General features: G+C 49.3%; 2 protein-coding genes across 2 annotated transcripts in view; both read left to right on the top strand.

Moving 5' to 3' along the window:
- ACVR1C (activin A receptor type 1C) overlaps nucleotides 1-1,833 on the top strand; it is a 29,086-nt gene extending 27,253 nt beyond the window's left edge. The window contains exons 10-12 of the mRNA XM_068408292.1: nucleotides 197-321; nucleotides 991-1,121; nucleotides 1,251-1,833. Coding sequence (XP_068264393.1) covers nucleotides 197-321; nucleotides 991-1,121; nucleotides 1,251-1,376 — 382 coding nt within the window. The 3' untranslated portion in view covers nucleotides 1,377-1,833. The remainder of the gene's footprint in view (nucleotides 1-196; nucleotides 322-990; nucleotides 1,122-1,250) is intronic.
- Nucleotides 1,834-11,167: 9,334 nt separating this feature from the next.
- Nucleotides 11,168-19,378, top strand: CYTIP (cytohesin 1 interacting protein). The gene is made up of 8 exons (XM_068408291.1): nucleotides 11,168-11,299; nucleotides 13,680-13,729; nucleotides 13,938-13,992; nucleotides 16,504-16,606; nucleotides 16,729-16,822; nucleotides 17,122-17,191; nucleotides 18,209-18,275; nucleotides 18,770-19,378. Exons 1-8 carry the CDS (start codon nucleotides 11,168-11,170, stop codon nucleotides 19,246-19,248), a joined length of 1,050 nt encoding a protein of 349 aa, XP_068264392.1. The 3' UTR covers nucleotides 19,249-19,378.
- The last annotated feature ends 550 nt before the right edge of the window (nucleotides 19,379-19,928 follow it).

Below are 19,928 nucleotides of genomic sequence, written 5' to 3'. Positions count from 1 at the left end.
GGTGGATGTAGGCGGCCGTAGCGTTAAGCATCCTTCAGACCAGCTCTCCTGCTTTCACTCTGAGTCGCTGTCGAGGAGTTTCCCTTTCCCCGTTTCCCCAGTCGGACCAGCTGCCCCCGGCCCTGGCACACAGCAGCACGGCTGGGGTCTTTTGTACCGACCCCCTCTAGCAAAAGGACCTTTGTGTGCTTCAAAGGTACATGGCTCCCGAGATACTTGATGATGTGATGAACACGAACATCTTCGAGTCCTTCAAGCGTGCAGACATATACTCTCTTGGGCTCGTATACTGGGAGATAGCCCGACGGTGCTCCGTTGGAGGTGAGGTTTCTGGCCTTTCTGTTTTGCAATCCAGCCCGCCCTTACCCTAAATAAAACACCACCAATGAAAGGATCCACGTTCCTGCCCCTGCACTCTCCATTACCTTGGCAGTATGTGGCAGTAGAATCACAGAATCAATCAGGTTGGCAGAGCCCTCTGGGAGCATCAAGTCCAACCATTGCCCTGACACCACCATGGCAACTAGACCATGGCACTAAGTGCCATGTCCAGGCTTTTCTTAAACCCCTCCAGAGATGGTGACTCCACCACCTCCCTGGGCAGCCCCTTCCAATGGCTAATGACCCTTGCTGAGAAGAAATGCTTCCTAATGTCCAACCTGAACCTCCCCTGGCCAAGCTTGAGGCTGTGTCCTCTTGTCCTGTCGCTGGTTGCCTGGGAGAAGAGGCCGACTCCCACTGCGCTACAACCTCCCTTCAGGTAGGTGTAGACTGCACTAAGGTCACCTCTGAGCCTCCTCTTCTCCAGGCTAAACAACCCCAGCTCCTTCAGCCGTTCCTCGTAGGTCAGACCCTCCACTCTGTTGTGGAGTGGTTGTTCAAGGTGGCCCCAAGTGTTTCTCTGTTCCCCCTCACTGCCTGTGAAAACAGAGTTGGTTCTGGAGCAGCTACTTTGGGTTTTGTGTTACCTATGCCATCAATCTCTCCTAGGAGTCACTGAGGAGTACCAGTTGCCTTACTACGACGTGGTGCCTTCTGATCCTTCGATAGAAGATATGAGAAGGGTAGTTTGTGAGCAGAAGCTCAGACCAAATATTCCAAACCAGTGGCAAAGCTGTGAGGTAAAAGCAGTTTTCCGATTTATTACAAAGCGTGTTTAAATTAAGATGGAATTTTTTGGTAGGACAAAGGGAGCAGCCAGGGGGTGAGGGTTGTGTTGCTGACCTGTTTGCTCCCTGTCCGCTCCGCAGGCGCTGCGCGTGATGGGCCGGGTGATGCGGGAGTGCTGGCACGGCAGCGGCGCGGCGCGGCTCACCGCCCTGCGCGTCAAGAAGACCATTTCACAGCTCTGCGTGCAGGAGGACTCCAAAGCCTGATGGAGAGAGACAGAGAGGGGAATGAATTCTTCTGTTCGTCTTTTAACGTGTGATTTACTTTTGTTTTTTGGTCTACCTCACGTACCGTGGTTCAGTATTTAAGTGCCCAGACCAGAGCACTGACCTACAGCTTCATATCTGGCCACTGGCAGGGGCAGCTTTTGGCTCGTTGTTCATGTTCTCTAAAGTAAATTAGACACTAGGCTAATTGCAGGGAGGAGCTTAGAGCACCACGACAGCGTAACAATACCTTTTGCTCTTGTGCTTTTTATCCCAGTCAGCCCCCAGGCGTATTGGAAGTAGCTGGTATTGATTAAAGTCTGTTTGCAAGAGAAACCACATGTTTTAGACATTGGTCATTAGACATTGGAAGGGGCTGCCCAGGGAGGTGGTGGAGTCACCATCTCTGGAGGGATTTAAAAGCCGTGCAGATGTGGTGCTGAGGGACATGGGTTAGTGGTGGCCTTGACAGTGCTGGGTTAATGGTTGGACTTGATGGTCTTAAAGGTCTTTTCCAACCAAAAGCATCCTTTCCAAGCATTTCTTCTCAGCAAGGGTCATTAGACACTGGAAGGGGCTGCCCAGGGAGGTGGTGGAGTCACCATCTCTGGAGGGGTTTAAGAAAAGCCTGGACATGGCACTTAGTGCCATGGTCTAGTTGCCATGGTGGTGTCAGGGCAATGGTTGGACTCGATGAGCCCAGAGGGCTCTTCCAACCTGACTGATTCTGTGATTCTGTTTTATCCTCAGCCCAAGTAAAAGTCCAAATTTTATCCAGATTTTTACATATTTTTACACAGGAATCTGAACAAAGGGGCTGTCAGTAAAATGCATTTTTCAATACTATATTTATCATTACCTGAGCAAATAAAGAAGATGGAAATTCCACTAAGCGTGTACATTGTGAACAAAAGCAGCTGGTCAGTTTTTTAGCAACTTTTATTTTTATTGTCTTGATTTCGTATGCAATATTGTAGTTAGGATTTGGAGTTATTTTATTCTGTTCATTTGTTCATTGAAGGTATCAATCAAGGGACAATTTTTCTTTTTAACAGTTAGTAGAAAAAATAATAGAGGCAATACTTTTCTGATGGATACGTAGGGATGGAGTGGGAGAAATTCTACCTAAACTGGGCAAGTATATATTTTTAAACTACATCTTGCCAATCTGGTAACATTTTTTTTAGTGCCTTTTGATGTTTTAGGGGGAAGCTTGAACAAAGGTAGTTCTTGGCCAACAGCTGAAGCCTGGCAGAAAGGTCCGTGGCACCTGAGGTCTCCGATGTACCTGCGCCCTGGACTGGGTCACTGCTTGCTGTTGTCTGTCACGGCCTGGGGACCTGCTAAAATGTAAATTCAAAGTGCTGATGTCCTTGCGTGAAGCCATGGAGCCTGTTCAGAGGTTTCATACGCGTTTCTGTAACAGCACCAGGTTGGTGAAAAGCATCAAAATCTCTAACCATATTTCCATAATACTGCAGGCTGTAAAACTGGGGTGTTTCTCCAAAATTCACCAGTGTTCTGGCATTTTGTGAATTCTGCACCACTCCATGTGTTGAATATAGTATTCTAATATTTTTAATAGCCAAAATTATGCACTTCATAATAATATGGTTCTTTAAATGTTTCTGAATCCAGGCAGTCCATGGAAATTAAGCCCAGAAATGTCTCCAGAGTGGCAAAGCTTTGGGCAAGTTCCACGTAGCACACGCAGCTCTGTGGAAGGAAGGTATTAGCTAATTACCATATTTAAGATCAATCTTTGGCTTGAAACCTCTTGAACTGGGGCGCTTACGTGGAAGAACGGGTTAAACTTTTACAGAGGGGGACGGCCAGCAGTGTCAGTGCTCATCCTGACACGCACACACACACACACACGGGATGGGACGTTATGGGCTCTGTATGGATGTTAATTGCCCCTAAACAGGCTCTGATGCAATTTGCACAACTGCTGGTCACTCCTGCTTGTGCTGAATACGGTGGAGAATATTTCTGCTAGATTGCCAGCAGGTTTTTCTCCAATATGCTTTCTGAGATATCATCAAAGTCATCTCACAGAGTTAATTTTTATGGGCTTCAACTGCATAAACTACACCAGGGAGCTCCATGGATGTGTGTTTTCTAAGCTGTTGGGGGGGTCATTGTTGCACCTGTATGATCCAAAGTGTGAAGCTTGCTTGAGTATCAAAAGGTTTGCAAATGTAAGGTCCAGCATTTGTTCTTGTAGAACGTAACTTGAAAAAAATCCTTGTGTTAAAAAGGAACAATCAAAGATTATTTTTTTTTTTTAAGTAGGAAATGTTTTATCCGTTGAAATCAGCTCTCAGTGCATTTGCAGAATAAGGTGTCTGAAATCAATGGTAGTGGAGTAGAAGTAGTTTCAAATAGGATGCTGGCAAAGTACATGATGTTTGCAGCAGTCTTGGTGTGTTAGACTAGTGAAAACTTGCTCAGTTGCCGTACAAAATGCAAGATGACCAAGGGGCACCATTAGCTTCCCTTATACCACTTTTAAAACATCTTAATTTTTTCTTTGCCTAAAATGGAGGCATTCTTCACAGGGAGAGTGATCAGGACGTGCTCTAGGATTTTTCTTCCATTTTAAATTCAGTCCTGTGCACTTTTCATCTATGTTATCCTTTGAAGGTATCTATGCCCTTGAAGTGTGTCTGATAGCTGTGCCTGGGGCTTCTTTCCCTGAGAACTGGGTTGCAGGTGGAGGAATCTGGTGTCTGCAGAAGTTCCTCTGGGTCAGGGACCGTGCTAGACTTGCTTCAGACACCAGCATAACCTTCCCCAGCCTCAGCAATACTTTAAATCCTTTCCTGCGTGTGTCTCGTGGCGTGAGATGTTACAAGCTGTTAGCCCTGGCTTTTCACTTAGCTCAGTATTTTTGCACTGGTTTTCTTTTTTATTTCGTTGTTGGGAGGTAAATGTACGTTTGGCAAACTAGAGTTAAACACAACTGAGCCAGGGGCTGATGTTGTACTGGCTTTAGGATGTTTGTAAACTGTACCCTCCTTTTAAAAAAGCCCCAAACCCCCTTGTTTTAGTGGCCTTTTCCCTCGATGTGATTTGTCCTGTTCAAAGGTAAGAACAGAGGTTATGCTGAGACACTTCCTTGCGGCTTTAGGGGGGCTTAGGTTCCTTGAGAGGGTACTAATGTTCCTGCTAATCATTTAAAACCCAAGTTCTTAAGCTCATAAAAATTTTCAAGCTCAAGGATGCTCAAGACCGATCACCACATTTGTCCTCTCCTAATTGAGGCTTCTAGTTTGGGGGAGTTACTAACTTTTTAAATCAGCTTCTAATAACAACCTAAAACTGAACTGAAAGGGAAAGTTAATTAACTTTTTCTCTAGCACCTAATTATTTTTTGTTTCCTTAACTGCTCCCCCCAATACCCCCTGAGAAATTCAATCTGTAATCTCTTGTGCACTTTGACAGTCGTTTGCACTTAAACGAGATCATTCCCTCCTGCAATTCTTTAATGAATCGTAATATTTTAGTCGTTGTTATGTCACTTCTTTTTTTTTGGTCATAGATTCAGGAATTATGAATGAATTTGTTTAGAAATACGTCTAGTCCCTACGGCGGGTCCTGACATCGGACGGAGCGAGGTCTTCTCGCGGTCCCTGCCTGGGGGACCTGCCACCCTTGGTGGCTCCGGGGTGTCCCCAGCACGTCCCCGCTAACGGGAGGAGGTGTGTGTTGGGGGTCACCCCACGTGCTGCCGTACCCCGGGGAGCTTTTGGGGAAAGACATCCCTGTCCTGTGTTAGCAGGCAGCACAAGTCACGACTGCACGGGAAAACGAGCATTAAGAGGTACGATATGTTTCCACAGGGTGTGAGCAGTGTGCAATAAGCCGTAACCAAAGGCGCTGAATGTATTTTTGGCATAAATCGAATATATTTTGAATGTAGCTATTACGTTTGTGTCTAAATCTGCCGTGGTTTTCAGTCCCCAAAGAGAAACGTGTAGTGTTTTGTCAATCTACAAACCAGTTCCCGAGTTGTCTGTTTTTTTTTAAAGAAGCATTAATATTTTATCTGGGAGTACTGTAATATTTTAGTACTTAATATAGGTTAAATCCAACCTTCGTGTTGTGAGATACCTAATCTCGTGTACGCTGCAGCAAGTTATTTTCAAAACTATTGCTAAAGTTATTGTGTGATGTCGCAGCCGCCCTGGATGTACATAATTTGTTTAAATGTTGTATTTTGTATGCGTATTTTACATACTGGTATACTTTCAGAAAGACGTGGCGATTTTAATAAATTAAGCACACTCTGCCGTTGTGTTCCTGTGAAGTGTAAAAAATATTTATTTTTGATGTTGATTTTGTGAGGGGAAGAGGGTCGAGGGCTGTTTCAGGTGACTTGTCGACGCTGGAGGTGTCATCGCCGGTGGGTGCAGGCGTGTGGGCACGGGGATGCTGCTGTGGGCATGGGGCTCTCCCACCTCTGCAGACCCTGGGAAGGTTCCTGCCGACCACGTTCCTCAGCACGTTGTTCTGGCCGAGCTCCCTTCCATACAGAGCTCCCACTCTTCCAGCTCTGGAGGTTTCAGTGGTGTGGATCTGAGCGCGACCCGCTCACGTACAGGGCTTCGACTCTGAATTCTGCGCTCGCTTGAAAATCCCCCTGACAACCACAGCCGAGGGATTTGTGTCAGGCTTTGTTCAAACTTAAGGCATGTCAAAATGAAACGTACCACGCTGCTGCCAAACAATACCCAGACCTGCGTGGCTTTTGAAAGGATACTGTGGGCTTTTAGTTCTTTCTTGAAAAGACCCCTGTATTACAGGCGATTACTCGTGAGCTTGGTCCTCCTGCGACAGGCACCGGGATCACTTTTTGGTAACAGGGCATTCCAAGACAGCTTTAGCTGCCAGGTCTGGTGCTGGCTGTGACATGCGGGTTGTGACTGCTGGAAGGCAAGCGGTGGCCCTGCGACCTCAGATGTAAAGCCCTGCCGAGACACGAGCCGCTGCTCTACTATTCATGAGGACGCGGCTCCTCGCCGAGCGCCGCAGCTGCTGTTCCCTTCTCTGCACAGAGCTGAATTCGTAGCTCAGCTCCTCACAGTTTGAGGACTGGCCTTTCTTGGGAGACTGGAAGCCAGGGACTGTATTTTAAGGTTCTGTCGCTTTAATATTAGAGAATTTACTGTAGACATTGCTACCCCTAATACCAGCGTGAGTGTGGGATCTGCCATATGACTAGAACCTGGGCTCAGAGTAAATGTAAGGCTCAGAAAGTTATATATTGCCAGTGAAACGGGACAAATTGCAGCGGGGTAACAGCCAGTGCTGGAGGGATTCGGGCTGACTGGTGTCTCGGTGCTGGCGAAGTTATGGGAAAGGTTAATACAAGATTGATACTCAGCTGAATTTTCATAGTGGGGAGGAATGTAATGCTAAAAATCTACTTTTTTTAAACCTTTTGAGATTATTTTGAAGAACAAATAAGATGGACACAGGTGAAAATTATCTTTTAATGGGACAAATACAAATGGGCTGCTACAGCACCGTGGTACTGCAGGTGTCTGAGGATCTTCCATCACGAACAAGCAGTTATATGTTGTTGTGTGCAGAGGCAGCTGAGTGCTCCTGGAGGGGGCAGAGCTGCTGAGCCGTGTGCCCCAGGGCTCCTCCAGGCATAAAAACCTAGAGGTGCATCTAACTGTGTGGGGAAGGGGGCTCTTGCTGGTGTTTTCACTTTAAAACAAACACAGAGAAATGGAGCATGTGCAACACCTGCCTAAAGACAGCTGAGACTGCACGGGCTGCTCCTCTGCCACCTCTGGAATAGGCTTGATTGTGTCTTGATTAAAATCATGTTGATTTTTGTGATGATACCCATAAGTACTACTGAGGCTTCTGGGTTCTAGCGGCACGATGGCTTTAACAGGTGTCACGGTGGTTTGTAGTGTGTAAAATGTACTATTCAGCCCTTGGCATGGTTTGTTTACAAACGAACTGTACAGATATTTGGTGTGTTTCTGGATTGCTGCTTGTGCTGCTGAAGCTGCGTTTGATTCATCGTAAAACACCTTTCTGATGTCACTGGTAAGTTAAATGAGAGGTGCTGTAAAAGAGTCACTGAGATTATTGCTTGGGGTCGTTATCTCTATTTTTTGTTTAAAATCATGGGAACTAAGGTTATGTAGAGGTTAGGGATCTAGGCTTTCAGGACAATTTCAACCCTCAGCAAGAGGCTTGGTCAAGACTTCTTCAACATCAGCCCTGTGCTTCGTGTCTTGGTGTTCTGAAAAAATGTGTGTTTTGATTCGGAAGGCAGAGAAGAGCACGGGGCGAGATCAGCAGCTCTGCTGAGAGACATGCGGGGTGACACTCATTTGGGTACCCAAGCCGTTATTCTGAGTCATTGCACGGCTTACCAGCTCCTTGTCACATGGAAAAGTTGGTAGTACACAGGGCTACTACCTACTTAAAATAGCCCGTGTGGGTTTTCTGGATGTTAAAGTGTGACAATATAAAACCTTATTTAAAAATATGGAGAGAGGCTGTTTGTTTGAAATCACGCAGCAGATTTCATCAGCCTTGAGCAGGGTTTCTGTGCTCTCGTGAAACGAGTCTGTACAGCAACACGTGAAGTTATTGAGGTTAGACCAGCTCACGGGAACATCCCCGTTTGCCTCTTCAGCCCGATCGTGCAACAACCCCGTTCTCTTTGCATTAAATGCATACAAACCCTTCGAAGTCTGTGATCGTCCGTCCAATTATTTTAATGCAAAATCAGTCCCTTAATGATCCAACGGTTTTGGTTTCCTTTCAAAACAGCCAGGCATCTCGTAGAGAGGTTTGAAGGGCACGATCAGCGTTACCTGGCAGAGCTGCCTGGCACCTGTGTGCCACTGCCTGCGCTTTGCCTGGGAGGTTAGCGCTGAGCTGGACTCGGCTAAAGAGCTGCAGAGGCTCTGCCTCGGTGGTGGCCGGTGCTGGGGAGCATGGCATCGCCCAGGGCCGGTGCCAGGGAGCATGGCATAGCCTGGTGCCGGTGCCAGGGAGCGTGGCATCGCCCGGGGCCGGGGCAGTGCCTGGGGATGGCGACACGGGTCTGCTGGGGCAGCACTGACCAGGTCCCGCTGTTTGCTCGGGTGGGAGATCCGATTTGTTTCTCCTCTTGTTTGGAGCTGAGTCACTGGTTTCAGAAGCGTCAGCGACGGCTGCCTGAGGAACTGAGCTGCGCTTTGTTTGTTTTCGAAGGCCCTTGGCGGGGTGATGGTGAGCAGGAAAAGGGGAAGCGGCTTTGAGTCACCGCGGTCCCCGCGTTACTCAGCGTGTGTTAGCGACTGAGCTGATGCCATCCCTGAGATACAGCTTGCTTTTCTCAGGAAAAGAACAGAGCTTTCCCCCTGCTCTACATTGCTTTTTAAACACTTTTTTTACTGAACAAGCACCATGGAGGAGAGGAGAGAGACACGAACTGTGAGCAGGGTCAGTGCCCCCCCTTAACGCGGAGGGGTTCCCCCTGGATCTGTCTCTCTCCCCTTCTCAGAGGCGAAGGATGGGTGTCTAAAATCATCCCCGTTGTGCTGCTGTGACACGCAACACACATCTGTCCCTGTGTGTCTGCCAGGAGGGGCACGGGGACCGCAGGGACTTGGCACGCATCAGCCACAAACCCTCCTCCGGGTGTGCGGGGCAGATGTTTTCTGACAGCGTGCCTCTGCTGCACGGTGCTGGGTTTGGAGGGGTGAAAGTTTGAGGTGGGAACGTGCCAACACTCCAGCAACCCAGGCGGGGCAGAGCAGCAGCGAAGAGGGAATGTTAACTGAAACGTGAACCTCTGTGGCACCAGCAGCACTCACGGACTGAAATAGCTGGAGCTTGGGCCAGAATAGATTGTATTTTTCATTGCAGATATCTGCCAAATATAAAAATGTTTCAGTGGCCCTATTTTAAACTGGTTGTACTAAATAATAGATACTGATGCTACCCCAGGCTTTGGCTGAAGAATGAAATGATGCTCCTCAGATCCCCGGGCAGACACAGGTGGGCACTGTCCTTCACATGAACACCCAGGCTCATTTGGGGGGGGTTTACAGGCCACTCATGGCAAGGCAGCGGCACTGCTGGGGAATAAGAATAAAACTAAAAGCCCTTTCACCGTTATACCCCAAAGCCAATACTTCTTCCAAAGTGGAAAACACTGTTTCCCTGCCTGCTGTGTCACCAACATCTCCTGCAAAGTCTGGGTTTATCTGGCGTCTGTCAAAGTGATGCAGCATTTTTCAACAGCACGTACTATCCTGTATTCTTATGGAATATTTCACTTTGCTCCTACAATTAGTGGGAATTTTGCTTGACGGCAAGATGAGGTGTCACAAGATTAAAAAAAAAAGTGAGGGAGATCTTTACCAAACGACCAGTCCGGGTGCATTGAAATGTGTGTGACACATGTTCTCCCAGTTGTCCTTCTGGGCACAGCAGAGCACCTGGAAGGACAGGGGATGGATGGATGGATGGACGGACGTGGTTCCTGGTGTTGCAGGTCACCTTGTGCCATCACCAGGCTCGTGCTCGCTGGCAGCACAGGGAGTGAGGGGGAAGGCAGCTCCTCCCTGGGGTGACGCAGAGAGGGGCTGGGCAAGGAGGAGGAGGAGGAAAAGAAACTTACTGTGTCAGAGAGATGATTAAAATCAGCCATGCAAAAAGAACCCCAACCGAACCCCTCCTGTGCTAGGAGTTAAAGTTGATTTATCTTTCAGCTGAATGGCTGGTCCCACCGTGCTCACCGTTTTACTCACCCTGAGTGAGTGACCTGTAGTGCTCTGCAGTCCCAAACCTGACTTGTTTCCAGCATAAGAGGAGACACAGGTTTCTTTTTTTTAAATGATGCTAATTTTAAAAACTCATTCTGCTTCTTTTGCAACCCCTTACTTAAAAGCTGTTGTGTTTTCTGTGCGTGGACACCGGACACCCATCCCTGCGCCTCCTCCTCCGCCGTTTAGAGGCAGAGCCGTTGCAAAAGGCGTGCAGATCAGCTCTGAGTAAAGCTGTTGTGACAGCACGTACCAGCCTGCGCTGAGCCTCCACAAGGTTGGCAGAGGCAAGACCCGACAGCCCTCGCCCTGCGGTGCTGCCTGTGCCCTGGGCTGCCTGCACCTCTGCCGGCTTTCCCCCGGAGCCGGCTGGCCGAGGCACGTGTAGCAATGCTTTGTAAAGGGGCAAAAGAAGTGTCTACTGAGAAAAATGAATGTAACTTGTCAATTTTTATTACAGGAGCTAGTAGTTTGCCCAGGGGTTATCAAAACCCAAAGGTTATTAAAAGCCACGCTGAACAGAACACCGGGTCAGAGCATAACTGGAGTAAAAAACCAAGCCAGCCCCAAATTCCCACAGTCATGGATCTGCCCAGATTTGTTTGCAGCTGGGACAAAATCCTCTGGAAGAGAGGAACCCCCTGCAAAACTTGATTTGAGAGAGACCGCTGGCCTCACGGGTCTGTCTGCACTCTGGCCGGTGCAGACCGGGGCGAGATCCTGGGTGGGAAATTATTGCAGAGAGAAGCAGCCGTTCAGTGAGAGTTGTTGTGTGCAGGAATGGAAAAGTTAAGCAGATTTAATTGCCAAGCCTAATTCTTAACTCTCCCGTGAGCACGGCACATACCGAGGGCCCCGGGGAGCTGCTGGAAGAGATTTATGTAACGTGCACCTCAACCACAGGTCACGTGGCTGGCTTTCCGGCCCGCGCTCCCAATCGCGGAGGGCGAGTGTGCTTCAGTTCCCCCAGCCGGGCTGGTCTGATGCCCCTCCACCGACATGGCTCTGAGGCGGCTCATCCAGCAGAACCACACCGCCAACCTCGCGGGCGCCGGCGGGGAGCCGGTGGACAGCCGGCGGATCCAGCACCTGGCCAGCACGGTGGGGACGCTGCCCCGCGGGCGCAGGCAGGTACGGGGTTGCTCCTGTGCCCGGGGGAGGCTGGCGGGTCCCCTCTGCCCTCAGAGCCCCTGGCTGCCCCGGGTGACCTGTGGCTCCTGGTCGTGGGTGCTGGGAGGGTTGCCACTGGGCGCCTTTAGCCCAGCTGGTTTTGGGATCGTGATGAAATCTTGGCAGCGCAGGAAGCTCCCAGGAAGAGCAAGCAAGAGGCACCCTGCCTGCGGGGGCTTGAGCGCATGAGGGGCTTTTGCAGCCGAGCTCCTGCCCCGGCTGCGTTTCTTCTCCATTTACAGCAAAAATAGGCTCTGGCTGTCCAGGTGTTCCCTTAAACTCGCATTTACTTCAGCACAGAGGCTTGGCTGCAGTGCCCTTTGCTCTGCAGTGCTGACAGAACGCACCCACCGTGAGCTATTTCCATCAGGATTTTGGAGTGTTTTGGTACCGCTGTTGGGGCTGGTTGGGCTGCCTCGCTCAGCTGGGCTTTCCCCCCACAACATCTGTGCACATTTCTGCTGTTTGCAGCTGGATTCCCACAAAACTCTCTCTTGCTGTTGCTGTAAATCGCCAGCTGAGCAGTTCCAGCTCTGGTCTATTTGTCTAGCACGAAGAAGCCTAAGCAGAAAATGTTCAAGACACGTAATAGTCTGAGAGTATTACCAGAAAACTGGTACATAATATCTGCGTGCTTAAGGCTTCGCTCTGTTCAGTAATGGAAGTGCCCTTAATCCTCTCCCTTGTACAAGAGCGGGGAGATAAAGGCAAGCCAGAGCCAGGCTCATCTTGGGAACGCTGCTGGTGGCACCCAGCTCCTGGGGGTGATGGGGCAGCCCTTGGTGTGGCAATCGCTGCTGGTGCAGGGGGAGGCTCATGCCAGGACAGGCAGCTACCATGAGAAACTGCTGCTATGACTGTTTGCAGTTGCCTTAATTTGTGTGTGCTTTCTGAGAGGTGTTAAGTTTATAAATGTCCACAGATTTTTTTAGGGGAAAAGTACAAAAGAAAGGTGCAGCCTTGGCATAACAGAGACGTGATTTGGGCACTGTCTAGACAATAGTTACAGCATTAATGGGAATGACAGAAATTCCTGGCCTTCGAAATCTGGGACCCTCACCCGTTTTAGCATTTTGAAGAGTCCTCACTGTTGGAGAGATGCCCCGGGGCTGTGTGCCCATCACACAAGCCATGAGCCCCCCCAGCCCCTTGCAGTGCACTGCAGCAAAGCAAGGCAATCTGCAAAGAAGGAATATTCCTTCTCTTATTTGAAAACACAGGGCTGCCATGTGGGGTTGTTTTTTTTGTTTTTTTTTTTAATTATGCAAAACAAGACAAGAGGGATGTGGACATTGGAAGGACCAGTGGGAGGTCTGTCTCTGATGCTCTATCAGATGCAGGGCTTTTCTTGAGTGGTCGTTCCTCCTGTCTTTCCCATTTCTGCTGTCCTCAGAAATTACACCTCCAGCCATTTTGGGGAAGAGTCCCCTGCTCCAAACACTTTTGCCATCAGAAAAATTTTCTTGGGATGCAACCTGAATTTTTCCACTTGGTCTCATCCTTTTTCTAGCACCCTAAAAAGCACCTTCCTGACGCAGGGTCTTCCAACTGGCAACTCACAGCCAAGTTACTTCTGGTTCCAGGCCTTTCTCTCCCTCTGAAGTAGGTGTTTGGGAGTTTCTGAAAGCTAACTGTGAAGATGTCAAATTATCACCCCTGCACAAAAAAAAAAAAGCCTTGCGTTGCTTCGTTTTATATTGGCTTGTGGCAGCTCAGCTCTCAATTTTAACTCATTGCAGGGAAGACTGGATAGCTAGTGAGTGGCCAATCTTTTCAAATAAAGTTGCTTTACTGTCTCCCAGCGAGGATGCCCAGATGTTTGCTGGAGGTGAACAACTCAAACAATATTATGATGTGCTAAGACCCATGTTTGTTTTTTTTTTTTGGAAATACTCAATTTTGTATTTAAAAGGTTTGGAAAAATGAAAGAGCTGACGTATAGCCAGTTTTCCAGGGCTTACTTTCCAACATAATACAAATAATCATGAATTTCTTTCAACAACCGCCTCTTGCAGCTCCACACCAGAATGTGTCACAGTTGATACTTCGTGTTGGAGCAATGCCAGTTCAACGTCCTCCATGGGCATTGGTATCGGACCTGTTACTGTGCCCAGTTCCTCTCTAACTCACTTGGAAAGGAACCATAGTGTGGAGGAAGACTTCTTGGGCAGGAGGGAGCACCTTTTCTGAGCTTTGCAGGTCATCGTGCCTGGAGGGCGTTGCTGCTGGTGGCATCCCACCACCAGCTGTTTCAGTTTTTCTCTAAACTGCTGATTTTAGCCACGTACCTCAAAGAACCATGAACCCACTGACCCTTTTCTGCTCCAATTTCTGGTTGCAGCTTGCCTTAACTAGATCCAGCTCCTTGGGCGACCCTTCCAGGCCACAAAGGTATGAAGATATTCTTCTGTACTCACTGCTATTTATTTATTTTTGCATGAAACGTGTCCTGGGAACCTTCCTGTTTAGGAAGGTGTGCTGACACCCTGCTAGCACAGGGAGGGGCAATGCTGAGGACACCGTGGTTTTGGTTAGAAATAGAGTGCACAGAGCGTGGCACCCCAGCACTCATGTGGAATTCTGCGTATTCTTCTTGCAGACACCTCGTTGCTATATTAAAAGAAGATAAAGAGACGTTTGGGTTTGAAATCCAGGTAAGAGCTGATTCATTTAAAAATGAAATAAGGTGCAAAGTCCTAAGTGTCACATCATCAGAATTAGGTTATGACAGCACAGAGCAGAGAAAGGTGTCTGTCACTTCTTCATGGAAGTCGAAGAACTTACAGTAATTTTACAGAAATATGATGCATTTCCAAGGATTTTTTTTATCATGAAGGTCACAGATGAGAATTTCTGGCCAAGTCAGAGCACTGAATGTAGGAGAAATCTCATCCAAATCCAGATATGAAGCAATGGCAATGCCTTCTTACCTCCATAAGTGACTATTTTTTGAGAGTTGTGTATGAGAATGTTTTCATATAAAAAGAGAGAGATCAAAAACTCTCTCTCAAAAAAAATACCTTATACTAGCATTTTACTACCTCCTTTAACATATATAGAGACATATGTATTTTTGAGGTAGATGTACAGTATTGGTATGTTTTTTAATAAATGTTAAGCATGACTTTGGGGGGGCTATATCATATAGGGAGAAATTCTGTTAGACGTGGAAGTCAGTAAATCCCCAAATAGGGAAACCAGAACCTTATCAGGAGTACTGCTAACAGGAGGTTTTTGTTCTGTCAGTCTTTGTGAGAAAGGTACCTCTCAGATCAGCAGGGCTGATGAAATCCTGGTAATAAATACAGAATAATCCCAGGGGCACACGGATGTTGTTCTGGGGGAAGTGGGACCCGCGGGCAGGAGCCTGCTTTGTGAGCGGTGCCCGTGAGAGCCTCCCACGTCACCCCTCTGTTTCATTACCAGGGTGGCTTCAAAGCTCTTCTGCACAAAGGGAAAATAGTGTTTTCAGTGAAATTAGTGTGTTAGGAAAAGCTAAACTTTTTCCTATTTGGTTCTGTGACTAACGAGTGGGTAAGTGTTCAGCTCGAGAACAGTGGAGAGCTTTCAGAAGGGAGGATAATTGAGCCAATTATTGGGCTTTTATATAAATTGTCAGGGCAGATTTTCATTATATGTGACATTGTGATTAAAAATAATTGTTCTTGGTGTATTTTCTTATTGAACACACACTCAGCACGAGCACTTCACTAGAAAGTCCAGGCTATGGCAAGGCAGCATCTGTCTGACAGGAAGGATAAGCCATCATTTAGAAGCTGTAATTTCATTACTACAAGTCAAATTTAGGCAAAGCAGAATAAGATGATGTGAAACTCTAGGTCTACCATCTGCAGGGAGCTCACGAGAACTGCAGTGATGGCCGAACGCCAGAGCCTCTCCCATGTTACCACTTCTTCTCCTACTTTCTGCTTGGGTGAGACGGGCACCGTGCAGCTCCCAATGTGCCGAGGTGTTTGCAGAGCAGGCGCTCTGGTAGCATGGCTCTCTCCTCCAAAACCACCTAAAAGCAGGTGTCCCCTCCAAAACCACAGCCCAGCCACCTTCAGCAGCCCGTGAGGAGGAGGTACACAAAAGGGAAGTCCACCCTCCCGGTTGGAGTGCTTCTCTTGGGGCCATCAGTCACACCCTGGAGACGTCTGCCTCTCCTGGTGGCTCTGGTGGGGACGTCGAGACACTTCTGTCCAGGTGGCTTCAGTTAGGTGGGATGAATCCCATCCTGCTCGTCCAGCTTGCATCGCTCAAGCTGGCCCAATCTTTCTGGTTGGTAGCTGAGACCTACCACTCTGGAATAGGGGAAAAAAAAAAAAAGCAAGCATGACCTGCAGTGGCATGTCCTCCACGACCCTCATGTTTCACTTGGTGCTCTTAGTTTACCCAAAAGTTTTACTATTGGGCTACTGTTGACTGAAATCACTGCTCTGGTGTGGTTGGGCCAGATAAGCTCTGAGCTCACCCCGTCTCCATCCCTAGCTGTTCCACGCTGACTGAGAAACTTGGGGATCTAACGTGACCTCCTATATCTGGGTTAGATGTGACTGTCACAGGTTTTCAGGAAGTTCAGCTTCAGTCTTAGATTTTGGTAGGAAGATGTGGCTAAATACTGATATTTGCATGTAACCGAGAAGATGTTTCCTGTCATCACAAGATCTGGCCAGGCTGCATCGCCTACTTTGGCATTTTTCTAAACACACATCAGCACTGATAATCACATGATGGGTTTATACTTAGAATTACTCGATGTATATTTAAATCTGAGTGTGAAGAATAAAAAGCACTTTTTAGGAGTCGCACCCTGCCGCAGCGTGGCTGGGAACATGAAATACCCTTCCAGCTGTAGGACAGCCCCGAGTGCAACCTGGAGCCATGCTAACAGATGTTCTCGGCTGAAGTTACTGAGGTTTTGATAACGAGTAACCAACTTGCTTTAAAACTCGTTTGTGCTGCAGGCAGGTGCCTGCTGTCCTCTGCCATCAGAACGCGATGCCTCGTTGTTAGGTTATAACATTTTGATGTTCTCACTTGGATGATAATATACCCTGCTCATCACAGCCGCCTCATTTAAAAAAATGTGTAAAAAAAACTATTAATTTTAAATTGTTTCCATGGCTTTTATGTCGGTAACACCATCACTTTGATATCTGCAGACTATTAGATTTCCACACCAAAATGGTTACTCCCTAGAGGTATGCACTTGCGTCTGCAAAATTGAAGAAGAAAGTCCTGCTCATCTTTCTGGCCTTCAAACTGGTAACTGTTCATGGTTTTTTCCTGCCGTGGGTGGCCTTATTTCATTTTTCCCTGGATTAGATTCATTGTAGAGCATGTGGAAGGGGTGTGTGTGCTGCAGATGCTCACTGTATCTCTCACAGGTGACATTCTCGCCGGTATCAATGGTGTGAACACGGATGGTTTTAGTCACAAGCAAATAGTCGACTTGATAAAGTCTTCAGGGAACTATTTAAGGTAGGCATCCCTCCTTCACGGGGTTTGTAGCTTAGCAGTCTCCCCGCTGGAAGCCAGGAAGGCATCCCGTGCCGTCCCAGAGGCAGGGACCCCCGTGGGGTCGGCTGTGCAGAGCCGCGCTCGTGCTGCAGTGAGGGCTCGGGAGGGAGAGAGGAGCTCGGGGAAAGGGCTCCGGTGCTGCCCCTCAGTCCTTTTCCTCTTGCCCCTGCCACGTGGTTGCCCCAGCCCCGCTGCTGCAGGCAGGACCCCCGCGCCGTGCCCCTCTCCGCTTCGGTGCCAGCATCGCCTGTTCTTTACAGGTTAGAGACTGTCAACGGGGCCATGTTTCTGCGGAAAATGGAGCTCGAGACCAAGCTGCAGCTGCTGAAGGTGATATAATTAATTAGTTAACCCGTTGTTGAATGCAGAGGGCTGCTGTCAGCGTTGCTAAGGGGGGTAGGTGGGTGTCCATGGGGCTGGGTGTCCCAGCAGTGGGGCAGACACCCGTGTGCATCGCCGCCAGCATCCCCAGCTGCGGTCCCTGTAATATTTTCTGTATATTTTTTTTGTAGTCTTTTTCCCCACAATAATTTCTGTAACTCCAAATATTTCCATTTCTGTCTGTGTCTCAGCTGTGCCCAGCTGGCGGGCAATCCTCCCCTGGGAAAGAGAGCAGCGCATTTTCGTGTGCTCTGCTCTCAGCAGAAAGGGAAGGCAGGCTTTCACAGACAGAGCTCGGGCTCGCTGGGGATGGCACGCCGATGGCACCTCCAACCTGTAAACCTTCTGTCCCCCCAGCCAAGCCTGAGGTGGCTGGGCTAGGAGCCGGTTTTTGGGTGCCAGTGCCCCGGCGTGCCTCTCCACTCGCCCCGCTGCAGCCACGTTGCCGCATGCAAGGGCCAGGGCTTTCCAACAGTGGGACTCCATTGACCTGAGCAAGGGGTTTTCCCTTATGCCAAAACCCTCCGCACGGGAGTATGGTACTTTAAACAGTGCATTAAAAATTAATCTGGCTAGAATAAACCTCGTGCCAAATGGGTTAGGCTTGCCAGAGCTGAGCCGCGGGGACAAGAGGACACAGCCTCAAGCTTGGCCAGGGGAGGGTCAGGTTGGCCATGAGGAAGCATTTCTTCTCAGCAAGGGTCATTAGCCATTGGAAGGGGCTGCCCAGGGAGGTGGTGGAGTCACCATCTCTGGAGGGGTTTAAGAGAAGACTGGAGATGGCACTTAGTGCCCTGGTCTAGTTGCCATGGTGCTGTCAGGGCAATGGTTGGACTCCATGATCCCAGAGGGCTCTTCCAACCTCATTGATTCTGTGATTCTGTACTTCCTGAACACACCGTTTGCTTTGCAAGTGTTTTATGCTCCTGCCCAGCGGGTGAGTGACGAGTCCTTTCTCCTCCACAGCAAACTCTGCAGCAGAAGTGTCTGGAGCTGCGCGCCCTGCTCGCACAGGAACAGCGCTTGCTGCACGGTACGTCCCCGGTTCCGGGTAGGAAACCGCAGCGCTGCCGGCTCCCTCGGGGGAAACGCTGCCTGAGCAGGAACATGCAATTCTTTAATCTGATTTTTGTTTGCTTTCTTTTTCCCCTGTTGATGAAGGCATGGGGCTGGCCCCTGGGAAAGCTTTTTTTTCTTGGGAGTAATGAATTTGGCTGTTGCTTGATTCACGCAGACCAAAGTCTCTTTCTCATGAGTTCTAGGAAAGGGGCTGATGTGGGTTACAAGGTTTTTTTCCCATTCTTATTTTGGACTTGCCAGGGGAGGGTTTGTTTGTTTGTTTCTCTCATGGGTTGCCCAGGGAGCAGGTTTGATCCTGCCAGGGGGGAAGGCAGGGGTAGGGAGCACCTTCTGATGAGGGAAAGGGGCTGCTCCCTGCGGTGATGTCCCCTGTGCCGCCGTGGCATGGACGTCCTGCTCTCCAGCCTCGAGCGGTGACTGACGCTGCTCTTGGGCTTCTGCTTCCAGGGCAGGTGGCTGACAGCACGCTGCTGGGCGAGCCCAGCTCGCCCGGGGGCTGTGGCACGCCAGGACCCCTCCTCGTGACGGCACCTCGCTTCTCCAGCGAGAGCAGCTCCCGCAGCCAGCTGAGCTCCGTGACCGCGGACAGCGAGGACAGCTGCTACCAGAGCGGAGCCTTCGAGGACTCGGCTGCCGAGAGCCTGAGCCGCCAGTCCAGCGTGGACGACGACTGCTTCCTCCCCCGGGACGGGGACGGCGGTGCCCGGCGGTCCTCGCTCCGGAGGAACCGCAGCATCAGCCTGGCCAGCAGCGGGTCCATGTCCCCGCTCTGGGAGGGGAGCGGCTTCTCCAGCAGTTTTGGGACCCTCCCGCGGAAGAGCAGGAGACCCAGTGTCCGAAAGCAGCTTTTGAAATTCATTCCAGGCCTTCACCGGGCAGTGGAAGAGGAAGAGAGTCGGGTGTCACGTTGCACGTGTCGCCCTTGATGCCCGGGGCTCTGCACGTGGCCGGGGACCGAGGCAGCAGCTCACCCAGCAGCACGCAGTGGGTGAAAGACGGTGGCACTGCACTTTTCCTCTCCTCACACAACCTTACAACAGGACCGATGATATTTAAAACGCTCTGGGTTTTTTAATTATTTTAATTTTTAATCAGCGCACGCTGTGGACCTCTTCATTAACGTGAAAAATGACTAACTCTGAAAGGCGAAGGACCTTCCAGAACTTCCTCAGCATACTTCAGCGTTAATAACAGTTTTTAATTGAATGCGAAGTTGATGATAGCTATTTATTTCCCGTTACCGAAGCCATAGTCTTCCACAGGTCTGTAATAAAGCAAGTGCCTCTGTTAAAAGCAGTGACAGAGTCCTGTTAGAAAGAGAACTCCTCAGGGTGCACCCTCGCCTGGGACCTGGTCCCTCTGTGGTCCTGGGGCTGCAGGAGATGCCCCTGGGGCTGGTGTCCCCACTGCTCATCGCAGGAAGATCATGAGCTGTTCACATTTCCTCAGGAGCAGGGACTCGGGCAGTGAGATCAACTGGACAGCTTATACGAGTGATTTAATAAATATGGGCATAGATGTGAAGAAAAAGGGAAATTTTATTTCCCTCTCAGGCAGCACAGAAATAGGCTGTTCCCTCCGCCCAGGCAACCTAATTGTGTTTTTC

The sequence above is a fragment of the Nyctibius grandis genome, chromosome 9 (genome assembly GCF_013368605.1).
Source record: "Nyctibius grandis isolate bNycGra1 chromosome 9, bNycGra1.pri, whole genome shotgun sequence".
Lineage (NCBI taxonomy): Eukaryota > Metazoa > Chordata > Aves > Nyctibiiformes > Nyctibiidae > Nyctibius > Nyctibius grandis.
The sequence above is the reverse complement of the archived record's forward strand: the minus strand, read 5'-3'. Positions and strand labels throughout refer to the sequence as shown.

Coding starts and splice junctions, on each gene's coding strand:
- CYTIP (XM_068408291.1), top strand. CDS start 11,168: ATGGCTCTGAGGCGGCTCATCCAGCAGAACCACACCGCCAACCTCGCG. Junction 13,730..13,937: donor GACCCTTCCAGGCCACAAAG/GTATGAAGATAT, acceptor TTCTTCTTGCAG/ACACCTCGTTGCTATATTAA. Junction 13,993..16,503: donor CGTTTGGGTTTGAAATCCAG/GTAAGAGCTGAT, acceptor TGATATCTGCAG/ACTATTAGATTTCCACACCA.